The sequence below is a fragment of the Rissa tridactyla genome, chromosome 1, assembly GCF_028500815.1.
Source record: "Rissa tridactyla isolate bRisTri1 chromosome 1, bRisTri1.patW.cur.20221130, whole genome shotgun sequence".
Lineage (NCBI taxonomy): Eukaryota > Metazoa > Chordata > Aves > Charadriiformes > Laridae > Rissa > Rissa tridactyla.
This window is the reverse complement of record NC_071466.1, coordinates 10,450,670-10,476,646: the sequence shown is the minus strand read 5'-3', so window position 1 is coordinate 10,476,646 and position 25,977 is coordinate 10,450,670. Positions and strand designations below refer to the sequence as shown.

Here is a 25,977-nt window from a genome sequence, read left to right as displayed (position 1 = left end):
GGCCAGGTTGGCCGGGGCTTGGAGCAAGCTGGGCTGGTGGGAGGTGTGCCTGCCCAGGGCAGGGGGGTGGAATGAGATGATCTTTAAGGTCCCTTCCCACCCAAACCATTCTGTGGTTCTGTGATTCTATATCTATATTTCTCTACGTCACAACCCAGACAACTGCTTGGGGGGCCGTGACCCCTCAACCCTGCAGCTTTGGCAGCCCCAGCCGAGTCAGGTTCCCGCTCTCAGGCTCCTCTTCCCTGGCGCTGGTGGATCTTCCACCCTGCAGGTCCATGAAGGGCCAAGGGGGGCTCAGGACGAGCCACCCCCATGGGGCACCCGTGGCCACCACTTTCCCTGGGGGCAGTGAGTCCACAGGGCCATCAGGCAGCATTGCCCAGGACCAGCACACTCATGAGGAAGACCATGAGGAAGAAGACCCACATGAAGAAGCGGTCCATCACCTTGGCCACCTTCTTCCACTCGCCGGTCCGGCGCTGGGAGGCTTGGTGATGCCGGCAGCAGCCGGCGACGTAGCCCACGTTCCTCAGCAGGCCATCGTGGTGGCACAGGCAGCAGTCCCGGGGACAGCCCCCTGCCTCGGCACCCACCTCCCCCTCCATGGGGCTCTCCCCCGGCCCCCCAGTGTCCTCCCTGCCCGCCCGCCTGCCTGGCACCCGCCGGGGGCTCTTGCAGCTCTCGCCCACCTCGTAGACACAGCAGAGCCAGGCCATGTGGTGGAGGATGAGCCACCTGGCCCAGGGGGGCACGGGCCGGGCCCCCGGGCCGCAGTGGTGGACGTTCATGATGAAGATGGTCAGCGCGGTGGAGGCCGTGATCATGGTCATGGTGGCGATGTAGTACTTCCCTGCGTGGGTAATGGGTGGTGATGCCGCAGCGGGGTGGGGAGAGACCTGTGCCCACCTCCCCCCATCGAAACCCCCCCTGGCATGGGGGGGTGCCCACCACCCCGGTGCAGACGCCCTGGTCCCATGGGAGGGTCCTGGGTGCCATCAAGGCTCACCAATGAGCGGGACGCTCTCCGAGGGCTGCATGCTCTCCGCCACCAGCAGCTGGAAGACGGTGAGGGCCAGCAGCACTGTCACCCCCAGTGAGACCTTCTCCCCGGAGTCGGCCGGCAGGTAGAAGCCAAGGGGTGCCAGGAAGGAGACCATGATGCAGGGCAGGAGCAGGCTGAAGATGTGAACATAGTGACCAAGGATGAGGAAAAGGCTGAGGTACTTAATGCAGTCTTTGCCTCAGTCTTCAGCAGTAGGACCAGTTGTTCCCTGAGTACCCAGACCCCTGAGCTAGAAGACAGGGATGGGGAGCAGAATGAAGCCCCTGTAATCCAAAGGGAAACGGTGAGGGACCTGCTTCAGCACCTGGAGCTGCACAAATCTATGGGGCTGGATGGGATCCACCCAAGGGTATTGAAAGAGCTGGCGGAAGTGCTTGCCAGGCCACTTTGCATCATTTATGAGCAGTCCTGGACAACCGGGGAGGTCCCAGCTGACTGGAGGTTAGCAAATGTGACACCCATCCACAAGAAGGGTCGGAAGGAGGATCCGGGGAACTACAGGCCAGTCAGTCTGACCTCGGTGCCTGGGAAGGTCATGGAACAGATCCTCCTCAGTGCCATTACACGGCACATGCAGGAGAACAGGGTGATCAGGCCCAGTCAGCATGGGTTTGTGAAGGGCAGGTCATGCCTATCAAACCTAATATCCTTCTACGATAAGGTGACCCACTTAGTGGATGAGGGAAAAGCTGTGGATGTTATCTACTTGGATTTTTGCAAAGCTTTTGACACCGTTTCCCACAGCATTCTCCTGGAGAAACTGGCTGCTCATGGCCTGGACAGGTGTACTCTTCGCTGGGTAAAAAACTGGCTGGATGGCCGTGCCCAGAGAGTGGTGGTAAATGGAGTTAAATCCAGTTGGTGTCCGGTCACAAGTGGTGTCCCCCAGGGCTCGGTGCTGGGGCCGGTTCTCTTTAATATCTTTATCAATGATCTGGATGAGGGGATCGAATGCACCCTCCGTAAGTTTGCAGATGACACTAAGCTGGGCGGGCGTGTTGATCTGCTTGAGGGGAGGTTGGCTCTGCAGAGGGATGTGGACAGGCTGGACCGATGGGCTGAGACCAATGGTATGAGGTTCAACAAGGCCAAGTGCCGGGTCCTGCACTTGGGTCACAACAACCCCATGCAGCGCTACAGGATTGGGGCGGAGTGGCTCGAAAGCAGCCCGTCAAAAAAGGACCTGGGGGTGTTGGTTGACAGCCGGTTGAATAGGAGCCAGCAGTGTGCCCAGGTGGCCAAGAAGGCCAACAGCATCCTAGCCTGTATCAGGAATAGCGTGGTGAGCCGGACTAGGGAAGTGATCATCCCCCTGTACTCGGCACTGGTGAGGCCCCACCTCGAGTACTGCGTTCAGTTTTGGGCCCCTCGCTACAAGAGGGACATTGAGGTGTTGGAGCGTGTCCAGAGAAGGGCTACAAAGCTGGTGAGGGGTCTGGAGGACAAACCTTATGAAGAACGACTGAGGGAGCTGGGGTTGTTTAGCCTGGAGAAGAGGAGGCTGAGGGGAGACCTTCTCGCTCTCTGCAACTCCCTGAAAGGAGGTTGGAGAGAGATGGGGGCTGACCTCTTCTCCCTGGTGACAAGTGATAGGATGAGAGGAAACGGGTTCAAGTTATGTCAGGGGAGGTTTAGATTGGATATTAGGAAACATTTTTTCACTGAAAGGGTTATTAAACATTGGAATAGGCTGCCCAGGGAGGTGGTGGATTCACCATCCCAGGAGGTGTTTAAAAAAAAGGGTAGATGGGGCACTTAGGGACATGTTTAGAAGTGGCTTTTGTCAGGGTAGGTTAAAGGTTGGACTTGATGATCTTAAAGGTCCCTTCCAACCTCAGCGATTCTATGATTCTATGTAGAAGGAGGCGCGGCGGCGGAGGAGCAGCGTGTAGGTGACATCAGGGTAGGGCTCAGAGCAGCAGCCATAGGTGATGACGTTCCTCGTGGCCGGTGTTATAGATTGTGGCCCAATAATTGACAGGAACCAGTCCGATTAATCAAATTAGTTTATTAAGCAAGCGGCAGCAAGCAAAACAGCGCTGGGCGGCCGGGGAGTCTTTGCTCCGCCAACGGCGCACAGCCACTTCCCGAAAGTAGTTGATTATATACTCTTCTGGTTCCCGTATATGTGTCAATCCTGGTATATTCTGTGTCTGAGCGACGTGTTGCTAGGGGGTCGGTCTTGTCCCGCCTCCTGATGGTGGTGGGGCTGAAGGCTCCTCATCTTTATCAGTGTCCTTGGGGAGACTCTTTTCAGCTTATCTCACAACTTAGCTCTTCCCTTTGAAGTGTTAAAACACACCAGATGCCTGTGATTTAGGCCTTGAGGTATCAAAGTGCCCCAGACAGCACACCGGATGCCTGTGATTTAGGCCTTGAGGTGTCAAAGTGCACCAGATAGCACGCTGGATGCCTGCGATTTAAGTATGTGAAGAGTCGAAACAGTGTAAGTTTTCACCAGCCTTTAAGAAAGCCTGATTTGATTAACAAACATGATTCTATTTATTACAATCCCCCCCCCCCTTTTTTTTTTTTTTTTATTTACCATTTTGTTCATCAAATCTTTGGAGTTCAGCGTGACTTAAAGCTAATGTTTCTTCTATTGCTGGTTCCTGATCTAATGACTCGTATTTAGCCCTGAGAAGCATTAAATGGGCAGCTTCCAGTCTGCCCTTTACAATTTCAATTACTCTGTTCAATATACAAGGGCCAAATGTTAATCCCAAAATTAATAGTAGCATAGGTCCCGCAATGGTAGACAATAGCGTAGTCATCCATGGGGAATAATTGAACCAGGATTCATACCAACTTTGCTGTGCTTCTCTTTCTTTCTTTCTTTTTTCTAATCCTTCTCGTAGTTTTGTCATGGTGTCTCTAACTACTCCAGTGTGATCTGCATATACGCAGCATTCCTCATCCAGAGCAACACACAACCCCCCTTGCTGTGCAAACAATAAGACACCTACAAGATTTAGTAAAATTAAAATTAGAGTGTGGCGAGAAGGGTGGAAACCCGGCCGGCTAATAAGTTTAGTTTGAACACTCACTCCAATTACCCAGTCCTTTTCAGTGCTATCACTCCTCCCGGGGCATTTCGTGCGATTCCCTTGGTTAACACTGAGGCAGTCCTCCCAGTGTCTTTGTACAGTCCCACTCTTTGGGTTCTGTTCTCCACAGCTTTGTACTCCTCTGCCTCGCTCGTCAACTCGGTTGCTTTGAGCCACGAGGGGTATCATCTTCTCGGCAGCAGGGGTAGTCTTCAGGGACTGCATCGATTCCAAAATCCTTCCAACACTCATAACATGGGAATTCGTCTGATTCCTTTCCACAAGTTATACAGTCCTCCCGAGTTCTTTTAGTCTGGATCACCATTAATGCCGCTCTTTTTGCTTCTTGATCAGCAAGATTGTTTCCTCTGACTAATGGGCTTAATCCTTTTTGGTGTCCTTTTAAATGTACTACGGCTATTCCCGCTGGTCCTCGTAATGCTTGTAAGACCTGGATTATTAATTCCTGGTGTATTAATCCTTTTCCTTGAGAATTTATTAAACCCCTTTCTTCCCAAATTTTTCCAAAAGTATGCACTACGCCAAAGGCATATTTTGAATCCGTATATATGGTTCCAATTTTACCTTTTAAAAGTTGCAAGGCTCTTAATACAGCATGTAGTTCACAAGCCTGTGCAGACCAACTAGGACTCAGAGGTCCTGATTCTATTACACTAAATGTTTTCCCATCAATGATTGCAAATGCTGATTTTCTCTTTCCTTCAACTACCCGGGATGATCCATCTACAAATAGCTTTTCTCCTTCTCCAAGTTCTTCCTCATCTAAATCTGGTCTGATTTTTGTTTGCTCCTCAATGTTGTAAAGACAATCACGAGTTATTTTGTCACTCGGCTCCCCATACAAAAACTGTGCTGGATTCTGCACGCTTGTTACCTCGAGTTCCAGTTTGGGAGAGGAAATTAGGATGCCTTTATATTTTAGGAGCCGGGGCATCTGTTATCCATTTGTCAGCTTTTTGTTGCAAAATTCCCCTGATGTTGTGAGGTGATAATACCCTCAATTCTCCTCCAAAGGTAATTTTATGGGCTTCCTCTACCAAAAGGGCTGCGGCTACTACCACTTGAAGGCAGGTAGGCCAACCCCTACTTACAGGGTCCAGGAGTTTAGATAAGTATCCCACAGGTTTCTTTCTTCCTGCCCATTCTTGTGCTAATACCCCAAATGCGGTCCCTTCATCAACATTGATAAATAGATAAAATGGTTTCTTTACATCTGGCAGGCTCAAAACTGGGGCATTTACTAAATCAGTTTTTAGTGTTTCTAATTGTTTATCATCATCCTCCGACCATTTCAATAATCCATCCTTAGTTAATTTGGTATAGAGGAACTTCACCTTTTTGCTATAGTTCTCAATCCATTGCCTGCAATAGCCAAAGAGACCTAATAATTGCCTAACCTGTCTTTTAGTTCTAGGAGCCGGTAATGACAATATGCCATTCACCCTTTCGGGGTCTAATTTCTTAGTTCCCTTGCTTAGTCTGTGTCCCAGATATTTTACTTCTTTCTCAACAAATTGTAGTTTTGATTTTGATACCTTCAATCCTTGTAAACTCAAAAAATTTAGTAACTTAATACTTTCCTGCCTCACTTTTTCTTCGCTATCACCAGCTAGGAGCAAATCATCCACAGATTGGACCAGTGTGACTCCTTCACTTAACTCATACCCCTTCAGGATTTGTTCTAAGGCTTGTCCGAACAAGTTCGGAGATTCGGTAAACCCTTGGGGCAATACCGTCCGCCGTAATTGTTTCCGATGGTTATCTGGGTCTTCCCATTCAAAAGCAAAGTAATCTCGGCAATCTTCTTTGAGAGGGCATGCCCAGAATGCATCCTTCAGATCTATTACACTATACCATTGATTATCGGGCCCTATTTGACTCAGGAGGGTGTGTGGATTCGCCACCACCGGGAATCTAGCTATTGTTCTCTGGTTAATTTCTCATAAGTCATGTACTAACCTATATTTTCCATCCGGCTTTTTTTTTTCGTTTGTTTGTTTTTTTGTTTTTTTTTTTTCAGGCAGGATGGGAGTATTAAAAGGAGACATACAGGGTTCTAGCAACACCTTTTCAAGTAATCTTTGGATCTCAGGTTTCAAACCTAGCCTCCCTTCTCTAGGAAGGGGGTATTGTTTTATTCTGACTGGTATTTCTGGGTTCCTTATTGTTACTGAAAAGGGTTCAATATCTAACTTACCTACTGTTTCCGGGGTGTACCAGACTTCAGGATTTATTTTCTCTTCATCTATTACTCGTAAGGGACACAGTTTAATTTTTTTTAGTGTTTCATTTTTTACTTCTAAGCCAATTCCTAATTCAATCATCAAATCTCGGCCCAATAAATTATAGTCTGCTTCAGGCATGAGTAGCAGGGACCCCACCCCTACCTTAGAATGGGTTTCAAAAAACACATCCTTTATTACGGGTATTCCAAAAGGTTCTCCTTTTGCTCCAATAACCTGTGTAGTCGCCGAGGATATTTTACATCCTTGGGGCAATTTTTGAACGGTAGATCTTTCTGCTCCCGAGTCCACTAGGAACTCAATTTCTTGTTGCTGGGGACCCACTTTTAGTTTTATCAAGGGCTCTCGTGTTTTTTTTTTTTGTTTTTTTTGTTTTTTTTTCCTCGGGTTCCCAGCAAATAGAGCCCCTGACACCCCTAGTCTTTGAACATTTTCTCATCCATCATTCTCTTTCTGCAGTCCTTTTTAACATGCCCTTTTCCTCCACAATAAAAACAAACCACAGTTCCCCATTCTCTCCCTCTTAAAGGTTTTCGGGTCTCCTGTCTTATCTGGCGAGCTTCAAACCCTTTTCCAGGGGTTGACGTCCTTTGCCCTTCTCTGACTGCAGCTACCAACATTCTGGCTTGTTTCTTATGTATTTCCTCCTCCCTGCGGACATACACTTTCTGGGCTTCCCTTAACAATTCATCCAAACCCCTATCCTGCCAATCCTCCACTTTCTCCAGCTTCTTTCTAAAGTCCGTCCATGATTTAGCTACAAATTGGTTTTTTTCCTACCCCCCTGTTTCTTCTCTCTCAAGTGATATAGATTTACTCTAGTCTCTGACCTTATCCACAAGTGTGCATATTCACTCTCCTCCAGGCTAAAGGGTTCCTTAGAATTAACATAAGTATGTAAAGCCTGGCATATCCAATCTTCAAAGGACCCAAAACCGGGCCAATACAGGTGGTCACTTCTAATTTGTTTCCCACCCCAAACTTCCATACAATAACGTATCATTTTTGCTTTATCCTTACCCTGCCTAGAAGGGTAATCATCCCAATATTTAATCATTAATCCTAACAAACTGTCTGGCGGTATCTGGGGTAACCTAACCTTAGGCATCGACCCACCCATGGGATCAGAAGGCTTGCTTTTCTTCTGTCCCATCTTCCGGAGTGCCTTCACACACGCACACAATCTTTTCCCCCTGTTCGTGGCCCAGTCCCTCGCGGGAGATGGGAACCGCACTACTAAGGGGTCCGCACTTGCTTCGTCCTCAAGTGGACGTCTCACACAGGCACACTCCAGGATACCCAACCCCAACCGAACGGATCACCGGCCTATACTTACTCACTCCTGAGTCTTCGTTCGGGTCTTCGTGCACAAAGTTTACGGGGTTGCCGGCTTTTATTTGCTTGCTGCCGAATTTCGAGTTCGTCGGTAGAGGTTTTGGGTGTAAAAACCCCCAACAGGGGCCGCTTACTCAGCGGGGCGCCCCCCTGTGAGGTTTACAGCCAAATTGCCTCTATCCGAGTCACGGCACCAAATTTGTTATAGATTGTGGCCCAATAATTGACAGGAACCAGTCCAATTAATCAAATTAGTTTATTAAGCAAGCGGCAGCAAGCAAAACAGCGCTGGGCGGCCGGGGAGTCTTTGCTCCGCCAACGGCGCACAGCCACTTCCCGAAAGTAGTTGATTATATACTCTTCTGGTTCCCGTATATGTGTCAATCCTGGTATATTCTGTGTCTGAGCGACGTGTTGCTAGGGGGTCGGTCTTGTCCCGCCTCCTGATGGTGGTGGGGCTGAAGGCTGCTCATCTTTATCAGTGTCCTTGGGGAGACTCTTTTCAGCTTATCTCACAACTTAGCTCTTCCCTTTGAAGTGTTAAAACACACCAGATGCCTGTGATTTAGGCCTTGAGGTATCAAAGTGCACCAGATAGCACGCTGGATGCCTGCGATTTAAGTATGTGAAGAGTCGAAACAGTGTAAGTTTTCACCAGCCTTTAAGAAAGCCTGATTTGATTAACAAACATGATTCTATTTATTACAGCCGGCATGCCCAGCGCCTCCCACTCCACGTTCTCCACGAAGTCCGTCAGGTCCCCGGTGTCCAGCCGGTTGCGGAGGTCGATCTGGTTCCCGTTGTAGGTCCAGGAGCCGAAGGTGAGGCGGCACCGCTGCCCGTCAAAGGGGAAGTAGGAGACATCCACCTTGCAGGAGCTCTTGGTGATGGCGGGTGAGTCCCACGTGATGTGCCCGTCGGAGCGCAGCACCACGTTGGTCTCCACCGAGCCGCCAAAGCCGTCGTCGGTGCTGGGGGAGGGATCGCTGTGGGGCCAGGATGGCCCCGAGCCCCACGTGGGGCAAGGGTCTGCGGGGCCGGGGCCGAGCACTGGTCCCCAACCCCGTGTCCCCTCCCCACGTCACCCCCAGGAAGAGGGGGCTCGCTGCCCCTGGTCACCCCCGTGGTGGCACATCCCAGCTGCCAGGTGGGTGGCACACCAGGCTGATGCCAGCACCTCCTGCCGCCGCCTTCTCACCCAGTCGAGGTGACCGTCTCCCCACATCCCCCACACCAGGACCCCCCTGCTCCCCGTTGGCAACACCCCCAGCCCCAGCCTCAGCCCCCCCAGCTCCGGGAGCAGCCGGGGGGTGGGGGAGGGCGAGCAGCACCCACTCGTTGTAGAGGATGATGATGTGCGGCCGCCAGACGTAGCTGCTGGGGATGCGGATGCTGTCGATGCCGCCGTAAGCGTCCTTGTCCCAGGCGAGGTGGGCGTCCAGCCAGGCCTGACGGACCCACAGGTAGGAGGTGAGGACCTGGTCCCTCTCCTCCTGCCGAGGGCAGAGGGTGGGGGATGGGGACAGGGACAGACCTCGCTGCCCCCCTGTGGAATAAATACTACATTGGCTAAAACCACAAAAGTACAGCATTGTTCACACAGGAAGGAAAAGTAGAAAATCAAGAGGCTTCTGAGGGAGAAAACAGCTGCAGCTGGCATGAAGAATACAACACCTGTGGTTCCCTGATAAGCTACATGAGGTACGGGACGGGATGCAATTATTCCGCGGCTTTACCTTAGGATGTATAGCGGATACGGGAATGGGATGATACCAGGAAACAGATAAGCTGCCAATTAGCTGCCCGCTCCATACTCGGAGCCAACATTTTGCCAAATTTTGATGAAATGCTGTCCTTTGTGCGAACTTTGCTCATTAGAATGTCATTATAATACCAAAACACACCTCCACCCCGAAGGCTACCCGCCTCCAAGGTGCGACCGCTCCTTCTTGAGCCTGCGCCCTGAGCTTCTCCTAAACTAGACCTTTAATTGTGAAGCGAGAAAAATTTACACCACTGATGGTAAAAGTATGTACGACTAAAGTCACTCAAACTCCACCTCGAAGATAACAAATAGTAGAAAAATAGCCCGAGAGAGGGGGGATACCCAGGGAAGACACCATCGCAAAGAATTCCATCACTGGCTTCTGGGAGCAGGTGACGGGCTGAGCCTCTCTTCCCCCCATAGGGACGCCTTTGGGTAAGACTTAGATTATACCGAGGGCTTCCTCGGGAAACTTAGAAATTTCTCTAGAGACTCTCTTTTCTGCATGTATAGCCAGGCTGTATCGTTAGAACTTTGTCCCGCGTTTTGTAGATGTAACAATACTTTCATTTGCACGTGCTTTGCAGACAGTGTATTTATCACCGGCTGCCCTAAGAACCTATCTATCTGTTGCTTAAATAAACTGCACTTTTTGAAGTAGCTTGTCCTTTTGGTTTCTCACCGAACGCGACCAAAGACTCGAGAGTGGCCGTGCTAGTTCATGAGCACGACTGGACTGAAGGTGCAGTCCAGTAGTAGTGTATCCATCCAGCCAGCCAGCCAGCCTGTCCAGGGCCCTCTGTAGAGCCTTCCTTCCCTCAAGCCAATCAACACTCCCACCTAGTTTGGTGTCGTCTGCAAACTTACTGAAGGTGCACACAATCCGCTCATCCAGATCATTGATAAAGATATTAAACAAAACTGGCCCCAAAACTGAGCCCTGAGGGACACCACTGGTGACCGGCTGCCAAGAGGATTTCACCCCACCAATCACAACTCTCTGGGCACGGCCATCCAGCCAGTTTTTAACCCAGCAAAAAGTACACTTGTCTATGCCACGATTCGCCAGCTTCTCCAGGAGAATGCTGTGGGGGACGGTGTCAAAGGCCTTACCAAAGTCCAGAGAGACAACGTCCACAGCCTTCCCCGCATCCAGCAGGCGGCTCACATGGTCATAGAAAGAGATCAGGTTGGTTAAGCAGGACCTCCCTTTCCTAAACCCATGCTGGCTGGCCCTGATTCCGTGGCTGCCCCGCACTTGCCGTGAGAGCTCACTCAAGATGATCCTCTCCATGATCTTCCCTGGTACCGACGTCAGGCTCACAGGCCCGTAGTTCCCCGGATCCTCCTTCCGACCCTTCTTGTAGATGGGCGTCACATTAGTCACCCTCCAGTCATCTGGTACCTGCCCTGTTGACCAGGATTGTTGATAAATGATGGAGAGAGGCGTGGTGAGCTCTCTCGCCAGCTCCCTGAGTACTCTTGGGTGAATCAGTCAGGACGGACAAACGACAAGACTCTCCTTGAAGAGTTAAGTTAAGCTCTCTCTTTATTACAAACTTGGCTTTCTTATATATCTAATCTTTTGTTCATGTGTTCTTTCTACGCATTAGCGTAGCTTCCTCAAATAATGTCTGCCCTAGGTTTGTCCATTGCGTTACACTAAATGCCGTAACCGACGTTACTTCTACTCCCTCTTCCTTTCCCCACAATAGCATTTTTCGCAAGGTCACTTCAGGGAGGATTACGCCCTGCCGCTTTAACAGCAGCGTCCATGTGGAGAGTACAGTCTGCTCTTCCTTAGTTAACTTCTCTCCCATGTCCCCAGTGGCTCACCTACTACAGGTGTCTTCTGAAATATGATCCGGATCCGTCAACAGCTCTGCCCGCTGTCTTCAGCTTCACTGGGCTCCGTCCCCACGACTATTTCCAGTCGTCTTCTTCCTCAGTATCACGTCGGGGTCACCAATTGTCGTTTCAGTCGGGACGGACAAACGACAAGACTCTCCTTGAAAAGTTAAGTTAAGCTCTCTCTTTATTACAAACTTGGCTTTCTTATATATCTAATCTTTTGTTGACACTCCGTTCACGTGTTCTTTCTACGCTTTCAATTGGTTAGGTTACATAGCACACGCGCTCGTAGCTACAATACGATTGGTTATTGAAATCCTGTTCGCATTGCTCAAAATCTGGCTTCCTCACAGCCTAACTCTCCTTCTTCTCTGAAGCGATCTTCTTCTTTCTCCTTTTTGTTACTTTGCCCTTATATGACGCAACTCGCGGCCTTCTTACGGCTACACTGCAATCTCTATCTCTTCTGTCAAAGGGTCTACGGGCCCGCCGCATCCCCCAACATGTATGTTATTGCATGCCTTAGTAGATTGCTCTGTGTTATGCCCTGCGAGACTAAAATGAACCCAGCAGAAGCGGTCTCCTGAGCAAGGGGGTGGAATATGGGAAAGCAACGGCAGATCGGCGAGGAGGATTGTAAATACACTCAAGGGACTCGCACCTGGGTGCTGGAAAACACATATATCACACCAATCGTTATTCAGTCTCGGGTGCTGGCAAGAAAAACGTTTGGATGACATAAGCCTGTGATGGACTCACAGACACCTCATCTAGCTGCTTGAGAATCTTGGCCTGTTGTGGAAGAAGATCAAAGCACAGTACCAGCAAGAACAGGGAGTCCGCATGCGCTCCTGCTAACGAGGACTCTTTTGCTGCCAAGGATTCGTGATAACAAGGACTCTCTTGCTGCCAAGGATAAGTTTAACAATGCTACTAGTACCGCTATTTCTGAGTTGTTGCTGGATGTAGATAGTATTCGATATGCGATGTTGCAAAACAGAACTGCTACTGATTTTTTGCTTTCAGCTCACAGACATGGTTGTCAAGATTTTAAAGGACTGCATTGTATGAATCTAAGTGACCACTCCAAATCCATCCATGCCCAGTTGCAGGAACTGCACCGACCGAACCAGCAACTTGTGGAGACCACTGGGTGAAATCTCTTTGCTGGCTGGACTTGGGGGTGGGGTTGGTTGAAGCAAATTATACTCATTGCCTGTGTGGAAGGAATTTGTCTGTTATGTTTAGTATGCTGTTTGCCGTGTGTAATAAGCATTATACGATCAGTTGTAAATGCCGCTTTGCATCGTACCCTCGTACGAGTTGTAGAATATGTTGCTCTAAAAACTATGTGTGTATCCATGAGAACCCGACCTTCACAGAAGCAGCTAAGACGGGATTACAACAATGTAGTCACGTATCAGACAGCCGCTGTTAGCAAAGCTGGATCATGAGTTTGGTGAGACTCGCTGCATACGCTGGCCACGCGTGCAGCGACTCTGGCCTGTACTTTTCTACTCAGTCCAGTGCAGGAGAGTCTGGTGGGACTTGCTGCGTGCACTGGCCACGCGTGCAGTGACTCTAGCCTGTACTTCTCCACTCAATCCAGTGCAGGATATAAGGGGGCTGTCTCGGGTCAGAGACGGGGAGAGAGACATGAGCGAGGGGGAGAGAGACATGAGCGCACTTTGAAGATACAGGGGATGCCCTGAAGCACTGTGTCTGCCCCCGCCCCCCCCCCCATAAGTTCTATGTTCATTAACCCCAACAGCTCCGAAGGCATTACAGCATGTTGCAAGATAAGATATAGTCTACTACTGCTGCAAGACGCATTGAACACCTTCCTACAAGAATTTCAACTTTATGCCCTGATAGGACAGTGGGATGATGCACTCGCAAAGAGCCTGACTGCACTAGAGTGGGTATTTTTGCCACATACCTTTTCAAAACCAGTAACTACGATGATTGAAATGTTACCGCGATTGTTTTTCCAGGGTCGTTTGTGCTGTCAGCAGCTTTCTGGAATGGATCCAAGCCACATACATGTCCCCACCAAAAAGGATGACCTTGACCCTTGGTTAGCACAAAGTCTTAACCTCCTTAGTACATTATATTGGGCAAATAAATTATTCTTTCCCCTGGCACAGACTATTACAGTCACTTTCACAAATTCCTTTACAGCCGCGCATCCTGCTAGCACCAAAGCCTCTTGATGGCACCTGTTCGGTGTTTGCAGATGGTTCAGGGACACAGTAAAGGCTTTGGACTTATTTCAACAGGAACTGCTAAATGTAGGCAGAATCTCAATGTGTTACTGGTATTGTTCAAAGACTTGAAGGAGCATTTCTAAAACAAGTAGAGAACCAATGGTTATTTAGTCTCTTACTGCAATTACTGTTGCTTTTATGAAAAAGACTGTTTCCTTATTTTATTGTCCAGATACGCTCTCATAGCTGTTTACTTGGCCCGTTAACTGAGGGAAACACAGTTGCGGATTATCACACTGTTGGTAACAACTCCCAACATTATGCAGCAAGCTAAAATGTCGCATGATTTTTTTTCATCAAAATGCAAAGGCATTGAGGAAGCAATTTTCTTTGACACAACAACAAGCACGTGATACTGTGTGAACGTGTGCCGGTTGTCAGCAGCTGGCTCCTCTGCCATCCTTTGCGGGGGTTAACCCACGAGGGCTTACGCCTGATGAACTTTGGCAATCCGATGTTACGCGCATTATGGAATTTGGACATGTTTCAGTTGATTTGTTTTCTCACTTTGTTGTAGCTACTGCTCATACAGGAGAGAAGGCTTGTGATGTTATTCGACGTTGGTTGCAATGCATCGCAGTCGTGGGAGTACCGAAAACTATAAAAACTGATAATGAACCAGCTTATGTGTCCGCTAAAGTACAGGTCTTTTTTTTTTTACAGATATGAGGTATTAAACATGTCACCAGTATTCCTCATTCCCCGACTGGGCAAGCAATTGTGGAGCGTATGCATCATACTTTAAAAACCATGCTTGCTAAACAAAAAAGGGGGAATCCCGTAGGTATGACACCTCAAGAGTGAGTGTATAAAGCAACTCATGTTTTAAGTTTTCTAAACATGTCTTCTTTGTCATCCACAGCAGTAGAGCGACATTTTGTAAGAAGTGTTGAATGGCCTGAACAACCAAAGGTGTATTATAAGCACCCTAAATTGGGGTGCATGCTAACCACAGATAATACTGCAACAAATAGAAGTTGCGAGCAAGACAATTCTGTAATGATTTGTACTTCTCATCCGTCTCTTTGCTTCGGCTCAAAATGCAAGTATACAAGAATGTAATCAATCTTATTGTGTAAAGTTAATGCTAGTAAGGTATAAAACAGCAGTAATATGGATAGGGAATCGGCAAAACGCATTAAAAACACGTCTTTCTCTGTATTGTGATTGGGAGTACAACTCTCGAAGACTTTGTGTTACATCTCTCCCCTGGAATACGTTGCTACATGGCTGAGAAATGGTTAAACACCATCTCCAAGGTGCTTTTGACATGTCGTTGCAAGAAAATATTCGTCCTTTACATGACCAGCTAAAAGCTCAAATACTAAACATTCAAGACTTAATGAACCGCAATGTATTTGAAATATTACAAAAGGATTTCTCGTGGGTAAATCCAAAGAAATTGGCTTTCTGGGCTAAGTTTAGGAATCTGGGTATTTATTGCCTTAGCAGGGTTCTTCTTGATTCTGTTTTTAATTGTGTTCAGTATGATATATAACCTGCTAAGAGCGTCACAACGAGTAGAAGCACGAGTCATGGCCACCTTGTTAATAAATGGTCTGGTGTTAAACAAAAAAGGGGGAGATGGGGCAGATCTACGAGCAGAGGCCTGCGTACGGCCAAAGACACAGTGAGCAGAGCACACAGTAAACACAGAGCCAAGAGAACAGTTCGTACCTTCACTCCATCCTGTGACGACCATATAACGTTCCCGAATCTCGGACAAAGAATAGGGCTAAGTATTCTTCCTTCGCTGGGAACAGCCATGGCATTGAATATGTTGAATAAGATAGGGTGTTGGGCAAGTAAACAGATAAACCTTACAACTGAAATCATATCTAGCTTGCTCACTGATGTTGATAGCATTCAGCATGCTACGTTGCAAAATCGAGCGGCTATTGATTTTTTGCTGTTAGCTCAGGGTCATGGATGTGAAGATTTTGAAGGTATGTGTTGCATGAACCTTTCCAACCACTCATCATCCATTCATAAGCAGTTGCGGGATCTGAAGGATAACATGTCCAAATTAAAAGTGGTCAAAAAGCTTTCGATGATTGGTTAAGCTCATGGGGTATAACGGGATGGTTATCAGATTTACTAAAGCAAGGGCTCATGCTATTGTTGGTTATATTACTATTGGTTATGGTAGCCTCGTGTGTTCTCCGCAAAGTGACTGACATGATAGAAAATGCCATGCATAAGGTCTGGCTGGCTCAAGAAGAAAAAGGGGGGATTGTAGGAATGTGTCTGAGAGAAAATGGTCACGTGAGCCAGCCTCCCTACTATGAGAGATTAGAGCAAGAGCAAAACAGGTGGTAGAAGATGGAATCAGTACATGGCAAAAACGGGAACTGAGAAGGCAGAAAACATGTTGTGCTAATGACTAAGCAATTTACTATGCGAATTCTTGTAACCAATCTGCTGTGTGAACGAACTGCATGGACAGCGCGTGGACAGCGTAACTAGCTAATCAGAAATAAGCGAGTCGCGTGTACGGCGACAACACAGGGTATAAAAGGTGATGATCTGTGCTTAATAAACGGCTTCTGTTGGTTCACATTGGATCGTCTGGAGGCCAGTTATTTCTCCTCACCTAGCCAGCCTCGGAGCAGATCTCTGGGCGGTAGTCTTAAATAGTCGTTTAGCCCTAAACAAGACCTGCAACGTATTCAAGAGACATAACACTAGGAACATGCTGGTTTGAGCATCCCAAGGATATTCAAAATTCTCAAAAGCTGTCATGCCTGACCCGAAGGAGAAAAGCCGTTTCCATCAGAGGTGACACGGTAAGGGAATGACTGAGACAAAGAGGCTCCAGCAAAGGCTTGTAGAACATCTCTTATCACACAGACAAAAGGACAAAGTGATTCCTACTGGATTAGCGTCTGGAAGGGTAGTCATACATTTAACCAGGGCTAATGACATTGAGCAATTTTTTTACCAAAAAGGAAAGAAATCAACCAGTCAGATAATCCCTTTAGGTGTAGCATAAAGAGAAGCAAACAGCGGCAGGACATGCGGCAAGAATTTTAGGCGCCTCGCACAGACTGTAAACCCTGGAGTACCCAACCAACAGGAAAGAGGGGAGGGAAAAATTGGGCCGGGATTAGGAAACAAAAAGGTGTGGTGTTTCAAGAACGGAAAGTGTGCCTACTTGCTAGGTCACCCGCTCTTGCAAGAGCGTGAATAAAAATGTGCCTCCCAGAGGATTCTGCCTGAGCCTATTTCATTCGGACCGGAACTTATTTCTCCCACCATTCTGTGTGTCCAGAGAAGGGCAAGGGAGCTGCTGAGGGCTCTGGAGCACAGGCCACGGCGCCGGGCCCTCAGCCGCCCCACAGCCGGCCGCAGCCCCGCCCCAGGCCCCGGCCCCGGCACCGCCCCGGCCCACAGCGGCGGCTGATGGCGGCGCTCGGGGGTTCCCTCACAGGACGCGGCGGTGTTCCCCCGCCTCCGATTATTAACTGCTCCTAATTTTTCAGACAGGCAGAGATGATCTGTTACCGAGCATCCCAAGGGAGATCAAGAGAGACTTCTGGGCCTTGGGATGACTAGGAAAGGGCTCAGGAGCGCAAGTCGTGTTCTCCTCTGTCGTTGCAGGCCCAGGGAAGGATGAGGAAAGCAACAGGAAGAGCCAGCAGATCAATACCTGGCTGCGAGCCTGGTGTCAGCGGCAGGACTTTGGGGTTTTTGATCACAGCATGGTTTGACAGGACAGCAGGCCTGTTGGAGACAGATGGGATACACCTGCCTCAAAAGGGGAAAAGGATCCTTGCACAGGAGCTGGCAGGGCTCATCAAAGGGGCTTTCAAGTAGATTTGAAGGGGGAAAGGGATGAATCCGGCAGCAGAGACACAAGGGTCGTTGATGGGTTAGAAGCTACAGCTGCTCCTGGGAATGGTCAGGTAGGAGTGAAGCCTTCTTCCAGCAAAAAGGTGTCAGGACCAGTAGGCCAGCTGAAGTGCTTCCACACCAATGCCTGCAGCATGGGCAAGAAAGAGGAGGAGCTGGAAGCCATTGTGCAGCAGGACAGCTATGACGTAGTCGCTGTCACGGAAACGTGGTGGGCTGACTCGCACGACTGGAGTGCTGCATTAGATGGCTACAAACCCTTCAGAAGGGACAGGCAAGGAAGGAGAGGAGGTGGGGTGGCCCTGTATGTTGGGGAGTGTTGTGAACATCGAGACCTTAATGATGGTAAACACTGGGGTTGAGTGTTTCTGGGTAAGAATGAGGGGGAGGGCCAACAAGGCTGATATGATGGTCTGTTATAGACTGCCCAACCAGGACAGAGAGGCAGGTGAAATATTCTGTAAGCAGGTGGGAGAAATCTCACGATTGCTGGCCCTTGCCCTGGTGGGAGACTTCAACCTACCAGATATCAGCTGGGAACACCATACACCTGAGAGGGAAGAGTCTTGGAGGTTTCTGGGGTGTGTGGGGATAAATTCCTGACACAGCTGGTGAGGGAACGCACCAGGGAAGGAGCCCTGCTGGACCTGCTGTTTGTGAACAGAGAAGGACTTGTGGGGGATGTGATGTTGGAGGCCGTCTTGGGCACAGTGACCATGAAATGACAGAGTTTTTGATTCTTAGGGAAGCAAGGAAGGGTGCCAGCAGAACTGCCACCATGGGCTTCTGGAGGGGGGACTTTGGTCTTTTCAGGAGCCTGCTGGAGAGAGTCTTCCTCTAGGTTTGGCTCAACACCCAGAGGAGAAGTGAAAAACTGTCTTCTCAATGGAAGACGACAGCGAAGCTGAGCAGAATCGCTGGGCTCACCTACCTGATGGCTGTCTGAGACGTGTCTTCCATTGGTCAGACGACAGGGACAGATGTAACGCTGCCTTGCTCTGTAAAAATGGAATTGGGCCCTGCACTCGGGATCCCTCCCTCCTCCACGAAAGATGAAACTGGAATTTGGACTACTGGGGGAAGCCCCGTCTTAACAAGAAAATACTCAATGGCTTTGGCTAGGCGGTTTTGTGATAAAACACATGGACGCGTGTGCGACGAGCGAGGGAAACAAGCAGTCGACTCAATATGAGTGATAAAGCAAGCTTCAGCTTTATTGCAGCTTCATCAGACTTTTATACTCTTATACTTAGATATGCCTATTTGTCTTACAACTATTGGCTGTGCGCTAAAGATTACATTATTCATACTCCTCCTACATGCAGTTTCTTGGGTCCAGGTTTGTTCCTGTTCTCTCACAGTCTACTTTCTCAAAGTTGTTTATCTGACTTAAGGAAGGTCAGCACGGCCTTCAGCATCTTTCTTATCAGCGTGACTCGGAATTCTCCATGCAGGCAGGCATAGCTTACTTCTGACAATCCTGCATGGCGCCGTGTCCGTTCTCATATAGCCATTCCTCAACACGGGTGACAATTTTTAACCAGATTGAGAAAAGGTGGACAGTCCCCGGAAGACATATGGCAGTAAAGGGGATTGTGAGTTCTTGGCCCACAGGTTGGAAGTTTTCCGGTGCAAAACCCAAGCAGGAGGCTGGAGGGCAACCGTGGTCATACTTCCCATTCCAAAGGCTGCAGATGGGTTATGCTGACGTGCCTCCTGTGGAAGGTGTTAAGCACCCGCTGGTAATCATGGATCAACCCTCAGGAGGAGTAGAAGCTTTTCCTACCAGGAAAGCTGATCCCCCAGGAATGGTCAAAGCACTTTTGTGGGAAATCATTCCCAGATACTGACTGAAATGAAACCAGAGGATCAGACAGGGGTTCTCATTTTTCAGCAGGAATACTAAATAATATCTATAAAAGTTCAGCCTGGAGAAGAGAAGATTGCGGGGAGACCTTGGAGCCCGTTCCAGCCCCTCAGGGGGCTCCAGGAAAGCTGGGGAGGGACTCTGGATGAGGGAGGGGAGCCATGGGACGAGGGGGAAGGGGTATCCACTGCAAGAGGGGAGACTGAGCTGAGATCTGAGGCAGAAATTCTTGGCTGTGAGGGCGGTGAGCCCCTGGCCCAGGTTGCCCAGAGAAGCTGTGGCTGCCCCATCCCTGGAGGGGTTCAAGGCCAGGTTGGCCGGGGCTTGGAGCAAGCTGGGCTGGTGGGAGGTGTCCCTGCCCAGGGCAGGGGGTGGCACTGGGTGGGCTTTAGAGGGCCCTTCCCACCCAAACCATGCCCTGAAAGGGTGGGGCCCTTCTTCTTCTCCTTTTCCCCTTCTCCTTCTCCCTCCCTTCTTGTTATGGTTTGAGAAACCCACCACAATTTCTTGTCCTTTAGACAACTACTCTCTCACCCGATGACCCGTCCCCACCCGGGAAGGGGAATTGGGGAAAAGCAAGTAAACAGGAGGGTTGCAATAGAAATAGATTTAATAGGATAAAACTAAAGAATTAACCTTAATAATGCTAAAGAAGCAGTGTCAATCCCGATATCAATATAAAATACCCAAGGACTACACCCAGCCCATTCCATCAGCAGGAAGCCGTGCACTCCCAGCAGGGGACAGCCAATGGGGGACACTGCGAGCGCTGTGGCTTCGGGAGGAAGGGAAGGGCTCAGGGCTCCGAGACCGCGGCAAGGAGTTCTCTGGACCACCGCCATCAAGGGAGAGTCGAACTACACAGCAGACTTTATAATTTATATTAAATGTGATGTTCGTGCTATGAAATAGTCCTGTTGGCAGCTTGGGGCAAGTGCCCTCCTTCTCTTGCTCTTCCTCATCCCTTGCTGCGTGTCACCAAGGGGGGCCCTGACTGCCCTGTGATGTCACAAAGCGGGGCTCTGACTGCCCCACGATGTCACAAAGCGGGCACGTAAACCCCGGCCACACTATAAAAGGGGGACGCGGTCCCCACTGGAGCTGTCAGCGGATGCTGGGCACCGCAGTCTGGCATTGTCTGGGCAGACTGCAGCCTCGGCCTCTGACACCCCAGCAGTCTTGCGGGTCCCGTCACTGGGGACCCAGGAGGACACTGGGGAGCCGCATCGCGGTTCTGTGCTGGTGACTCGGAGCACCGCAGCCACACCGGAGTCTGTGCCATGGGGCGCTCTGACGCCGTGTCTCCCCTGGGCCCTCTCATCCTGATCGTGACAGGGCTCAGCATATTCTCATCCGTGCTGCAGAGCAAGCGGCTTCAGGTAGGTGACTGTTGCACCACACTGTGCTGCGGCATGGGGTGGCGAGGGATGGCATGGGGTGGTGTGGGGTGCCGTGGGGGGCTGTGGTGTGGGACTGGGAAGTGCTCCCGTCTCACCCAGCTCCTGGGGACCTTGCAGAAGTGGTGGAAGAAGAAGAGTAAGAAGAAGCGTCAGACAAGCAAGACAGGAGCCCGGCCAGAGAAGCAGAGCGGTGAGTGGCCCCAGTATGGAGCACCCTGCAAACGGCCGACACCCCACGGCAGCCCTGAGCCGGGGCTGTGCAGGGGGCTGCCGGCCGCTCAATCTGTCTCCTCCCGCTGCAGCTTCTCGGGCAGTGGATGGAAGAGTGGAGAAATCCCGGCCCAAGCAGGAGAAGCGGTGAGTGTGGGGGAGACCCCAGATGCTGCCCCAGACCCTCACCCCGTGCCCTGCCCCTGCCTGCGCTGGGCAGCCCTGCCCACCGGCCAAGGAGGGGTGCTGCCCGCGGGTCCCGCTGGGCTCCGGGGTGCAGCGGGGTCGCTTTCTCCTCCTCTGCAGGGCGAGTGTGGAGGACTCAAGTAGGAAGCCCCTCTCCCCACAGGCCCCGCTGGCCACCATGGACTCTCTGACAGACAGAGGCTCCTCTTCCTTCAGCTCCCTCTACTCCTTCCCAGAGCCCTGGCCTGGTGCGATGGCGGACCTGGCAGCGCTCAACCGCTCAAGACCCCGCCATCCCCCCAGGGCTGTCAACGGGAGGGTGGAGGAGCCAGGGCCAGCCCTCTGCCAGGAGCCCCCACTGGAAATGCCTAGAAGGACCAATCAAGAGCCGGTCCCCAGGGAAAGCAGGGACAGGGCGCAGAGCCCTGTGCACACGCAGCCTTCACCCTGCAGCCCCCCAGCCATGGCCTCGGACCAAGGGGAGCTGGTCATGGAGCTCCTCCACTGTTTCGAGTGCACCCAGGAGATGGCCAGGCAGTGCTGTGAGATGCTGAAGGTGCTGCAGGCCCGTTGGCAAGGGGCAGCGGGAGCCTGTGACCAGAACCTCCCCGGGGAGCCCTTCCATCCCCTGGGCAGGATGGAGGCGCAGCAGCAGCTGGGGGCCACAGTGAAGCCCCAGCACCTGGGAGCGGAGCGGCCGTGGGTGGATGCAAACACGGATAAGGCTGAGGATGGGGACATGGACAAGGAGAAGGACACAGGACCAGAGAGAAGTGTGAAGGAGAAGGAAAGGAGCAGCCCTGTGGAGCTCGGCAGGGGGAGCCTGGCGGAAGTGAAGAGAAACAGCAAGATGGGGCCGGGCGAGAACAACTCCATGGGGCCAAGCACCAGCAGCCCCCCAGGCTCAGGCAGGAGCACCCCCATGGATGTGGAAGGGAGGACGGACAGGGCGCAGAGCCCCGTGAACGTGCAGCCGCTCACCAGCAGCCCCCTAGCCAAGGCCACAGACGAGAGGGAGCTCTACTTGGAGCTCTTGGACACTGTCAAGACCTTGGAGGAGGAGAGGCAGCACCACAGCGAGCCCGTGGACAGGGAGTGTGACCAGGCGTCCCCAGGGCTGTGCCCGCTAGGACGGTGCCTGTGTCACTGCTGCACCCGGCTCTGCCACCGCCTGAAGGACTGCTGGAGACGCTGCTGCCGGCTGCGCCGCGTCCGCTTCAGCAATTTCCCATAATGGGTGGGAAGTGTGGGGCCGGGAATCCCCTGGGGTGCCCCTCTTGTCAACCAATAAAAAAGTCAGTATTTTCTCTATCCCTGGTGCTGTGGTTCATCCACCCTTCCCGCAGCTGGGGGTGTTACCCCCTCAGTGCCCAACGCCAGTGCGACAGGCTGGCACCCACGAAACTCGGGGGGAGGTGGTGGCTGATACACCCCGATGGGTGTGTTGGCGCCTGACCCCTGTCCCAGTTGAAGTGGCTGCAGGTCCCCCTGGACAGAGGGAGATGGCCAGGAGAAGGACCCAGAGGGAGACGGCCGGGACAGGGACCCTGGCGCAGCTGGGGATGCTGAGGATCGGGCCCTGCTCCTGGCTTAAGGATGCGGAGGAGAAGTGATCCCCCCGTCAGGTGCTGCCCGTGGGCCCTGCTGGGGTCCAGGGCGCAGAGGGGTCTCTTCTCTCTCCTCCTCTGCAGGGCGAGTGCGGAGGCATTGAGCAGGGACAGGGTGCAGAACCCTGTGTACATGAAGCCTTCACCCCAGAGCGCCCCACCCCACCCCACCGCCCCCCAGCCATGGCCTCGGACCAAGGGGAGCTGGTCGTGGGGCTCCTCTGCTCTTTCGAGTCCACCCAGGAGATGGCCAGGCGGTGCTATGAGATGCTGAAGGTGCTGCAGGCCCGTTGGCAAGGGGCAGCGGGGGCCTGTGATTGGAACCTCCCCGGGGAGCCCTTCCATCCCCTGGGCAGGATGGAGGCGCAGCAGCAGCTGGGGGCCACAGTGAAGCCCCAGCACCTGGGAGCGGAGCGGCCGTGGGTGGAGCTCTACAGACCCCGATGGCTGCGGGTGTTTAGAGCATCGAGGGGTTGAGTCGTAGTCGGGTTTTCTGCTGCGTTCAGGCTGTTTCAGCCACTTACCAGCCCGATCTCCAGCCGAAACAGGGCTGAGTTTTGGTTTTGGTGCTGAGCTTTCGCTGACGGCCTCACGCAAGAGCATTAACTTGGGTTTGGCTGAGCATCTGCCTGCACCCAAGTGCGGTTCGCTCACACAGCAGGGCTGCACCCCTCACCGTCCCCTACCCGCGCAACAACCTGCACCCGCCCCTGAACGTGGCGGCTTCCCCTTGTGCGGCTCCAACGGCAGCTTCCCCTTCAAATTCCCCCACTCCAACCCGGCGAGAGCCCTGCAGCTGCTGCGGGACCCTGCCAGCCACCCGCGGCACCCAAGTGCTGCCCCACACCCGCCATGGGTGTTATGATGGACCCCAGCACTGACCTGCCCTGCCCTGGGTGGGCAGCAGCCCCAGAGCTCCACGAGCCCCGCACTCTGTCACCAAAGGCATCGAGGACCAGACCCCTCCGTCCCTCCTGGGCACCATCCTGGCCCCAGCCAGCACCCGGAGGGGACGGGGTGGGGGCTGCCCCGCTCCCCTGGGACCCTCAGCAGGGCTGCCGGACACTGGAGTGGCATCTCGGGGGGCTGCAGCAGACCCGGCCCCTGGCCAGGCAGGGTGGCAGGCACCGGTGGGGACACAGGAGGAGCGGAAGGTGTCCATGTGTATATATATATACGGTCCAGAGGAGGCCCCGGAGATGCTGGGAGGGCTGGAGGCCCTCTGCTGTGAGGACAGGCTGAGAGAGTTGGGGGGTTCAGCCTGGAGAAGAGAAAGCTCCGCGGAGACATTGGAGCCCCTTCCAGTCCCTCAAGGGGCTCCAGGAAAGCTGTGGAGGGACTCTGGATGAGGGAGGGGAGCCATGGGACGAGGGGGAAGGGGTTTCCACTGCAAGAGGGGAGATTTTGCTGAGATCTCGGGCAGAAATTCTTGGCTGTGAGGGCAGTGAGCCCCTGGCCCAGGTTGCCCAGAGAAGCTGTGGCTGCCCCATCCCTGGAGGGGTTCAAGGCCAGGTTGGCCAGGGCTTGGAGCAAGCTGGGCTGGTGGGAGGTGTCCCTGCCCAGGGCAGGGGGTGGCACTGGGTGGGCTTTAGAGGTCCCTTCCCACCCAAACCATGCCCTGAAGGGGTGGGGCCCTTCTCCTTCTCCCTCCCTTCTTCTTATGGTTTGAGAAACCCACCACAATTTCTTGTCCTTTAGACAACTACTCTCTCACCTGATGACCCCTCCCCACCCGGGAAGGGGAATTGGGGAAAAACAAGGAAACAGGAGGGTTGCAATAGAAATCGATTTAATAGGATAAAAATAAAGAATTAACATTAATAATGCTAAAGAAGCAGTGTCAATCCCGATATCAATATAAAATACCCAAGGACTACACCCAGCCCATTCCATCAGCAGGAAGCCGTGCACTCCCAGCAGGGGACAGCCAATGGGGGACACTGCGAGCGCTGCGGCTTCGGGAGGAAGGGAAGGGCTCAGGGCTCCGAGACTACGGCAAGGAGTTCTCTGGACCACCGCCATCAAGGGAGAGTCGAACTACACAGCAGACTTTATAATTTATATCGAACGTGATGTTCATGCTATGAAATAGTCCTGTTGGCAGCTTGGGGCAAGTACCCTCCTTCTCTTGCTCTTCCTCATCCCTTGCTGAGTGTCGCCAAGGGGGGCTCTGACTGCCCCACGATGTCACAAAGCGCGCACGTAAACCCCGGCCACACTATAAATGGGGGACGCGGTCCCCACTGGAGCCGTCAGTGGATGCTGGGCACCGCAGTCTGGCATTGTCTGGGCACACTGCAGCCTCGGCCTCTGACACCCCAGCAGTCTTGCGGGTCCCGTCACTGGGGACCCAGGAGGACACTGGGGAGCCGCATCGCGGTTCTGTGCTGGTGACTCGGAGCACCGCAGCCACACCGGAGTCGGTGCCATGGGGCGCTCTGACGCTGTGTCTCCCTTGGGCCCTCTCTTCCTGATCGTGATGGGGCTCAGCGTGTTCTCAGCTGTGCTGCAGAGCAAGCGGCTTCAGGTAGGTGACTGTTGCACCACACTGTGCTGCGGCGTGGGGTGGCGAGGGATGGCATGGGGTGGCGTGGGGTGCCGTGGGGGGCTGTGGTGTGGGACTGGGAGGTGCTCCCGTCTCACCCAGCTCCTCGGAACATTGCAGAAGTGGTTTAAGAAGAAGAAGAAGAAGCGTCGGACAAGGAGGACAAGAGCCCGGCCAGAGAAGCAGAGCGGTGAGTGGCCCCAGCACCGAGCACCCTGCAAATGGCCTACACCCCACGGCAGCCCTGAGCCGGGGCTGTGCCGGCAGCTGCTGGCCGCTCACTCTGTCTCCTCCCTCCGCAGCTTCTCAGACAGTGGATGGAGGAGTGGAGAAATCCTGGCCCAAGCAGGAGAAGCGGTGAGTGTGGGGGAGACCCCAGATGCTGCCCCAGACCCTCACCCCATGCCCTGCCCCTGCCTGCGCTGGGCAGCCCTGCCCACCGGCCAAGGAGGGGTGCAGCCCGCGGGTCCCGCTGGGCTCCGGGGTGCAGCGGGGTCTCTTTCTCCTCCTCTGCAGGGCGAGTGTGGAGGCCTTGAACAGGAAGCCCCTCTCCCCATGGGCCCCAATGGCCACCATGAACCCAATGACAGACAGAGGCTGCTCTTCCTTCAGCTCCCTCTACTCCTTCCCGGAGCCCTGGCCTGGTGCAATGGCGGAGCTGGCAGCACTCGACCGCTCAGGACCCCGCCATCCCCCCAGGGCTGTCAACGGGAGG

At 52.4% G+C, this 25,977-nt stretch overlaps 1 protein-coding gene across 1 annotated transcript in view; it reads right to left on the bottom strand.

Moving 5' to 3' along the window:
- Positions 1-368: 368 nt before the first annotated feature.
- The window catches only part of LOC128901564 (neuronal acetylcholine receptor subunit alpha-10-like), a 41,792-nt gene continuing 16,183 nt past the window's right edge, over positions 369-25,977 (bottom strand). The window contains exons 2-6 of the mRNA XM_054183647.1: positions 9,048-9,199; positions 8,425-8,683; positions 2,922-3,017; positions 1,010-1,187; positions 369-853 (exon numbers count right to left, since the gene is read on the bottom strand). Of these exons, the coding sequence (XP_054039622.1) occupies positions 369-853; positions 1,010-1,187; positions 2,922-3,017; positions 8,425-8,683; positions 9,048-9,199 (1,170 nt within the window). The remainder of the gene's footprint in view (positions 854-1,009; positions 1,188-2,921; positions 3,018-8,424; positions 8,684-9,047; positions 9,200-25,977) is intronic.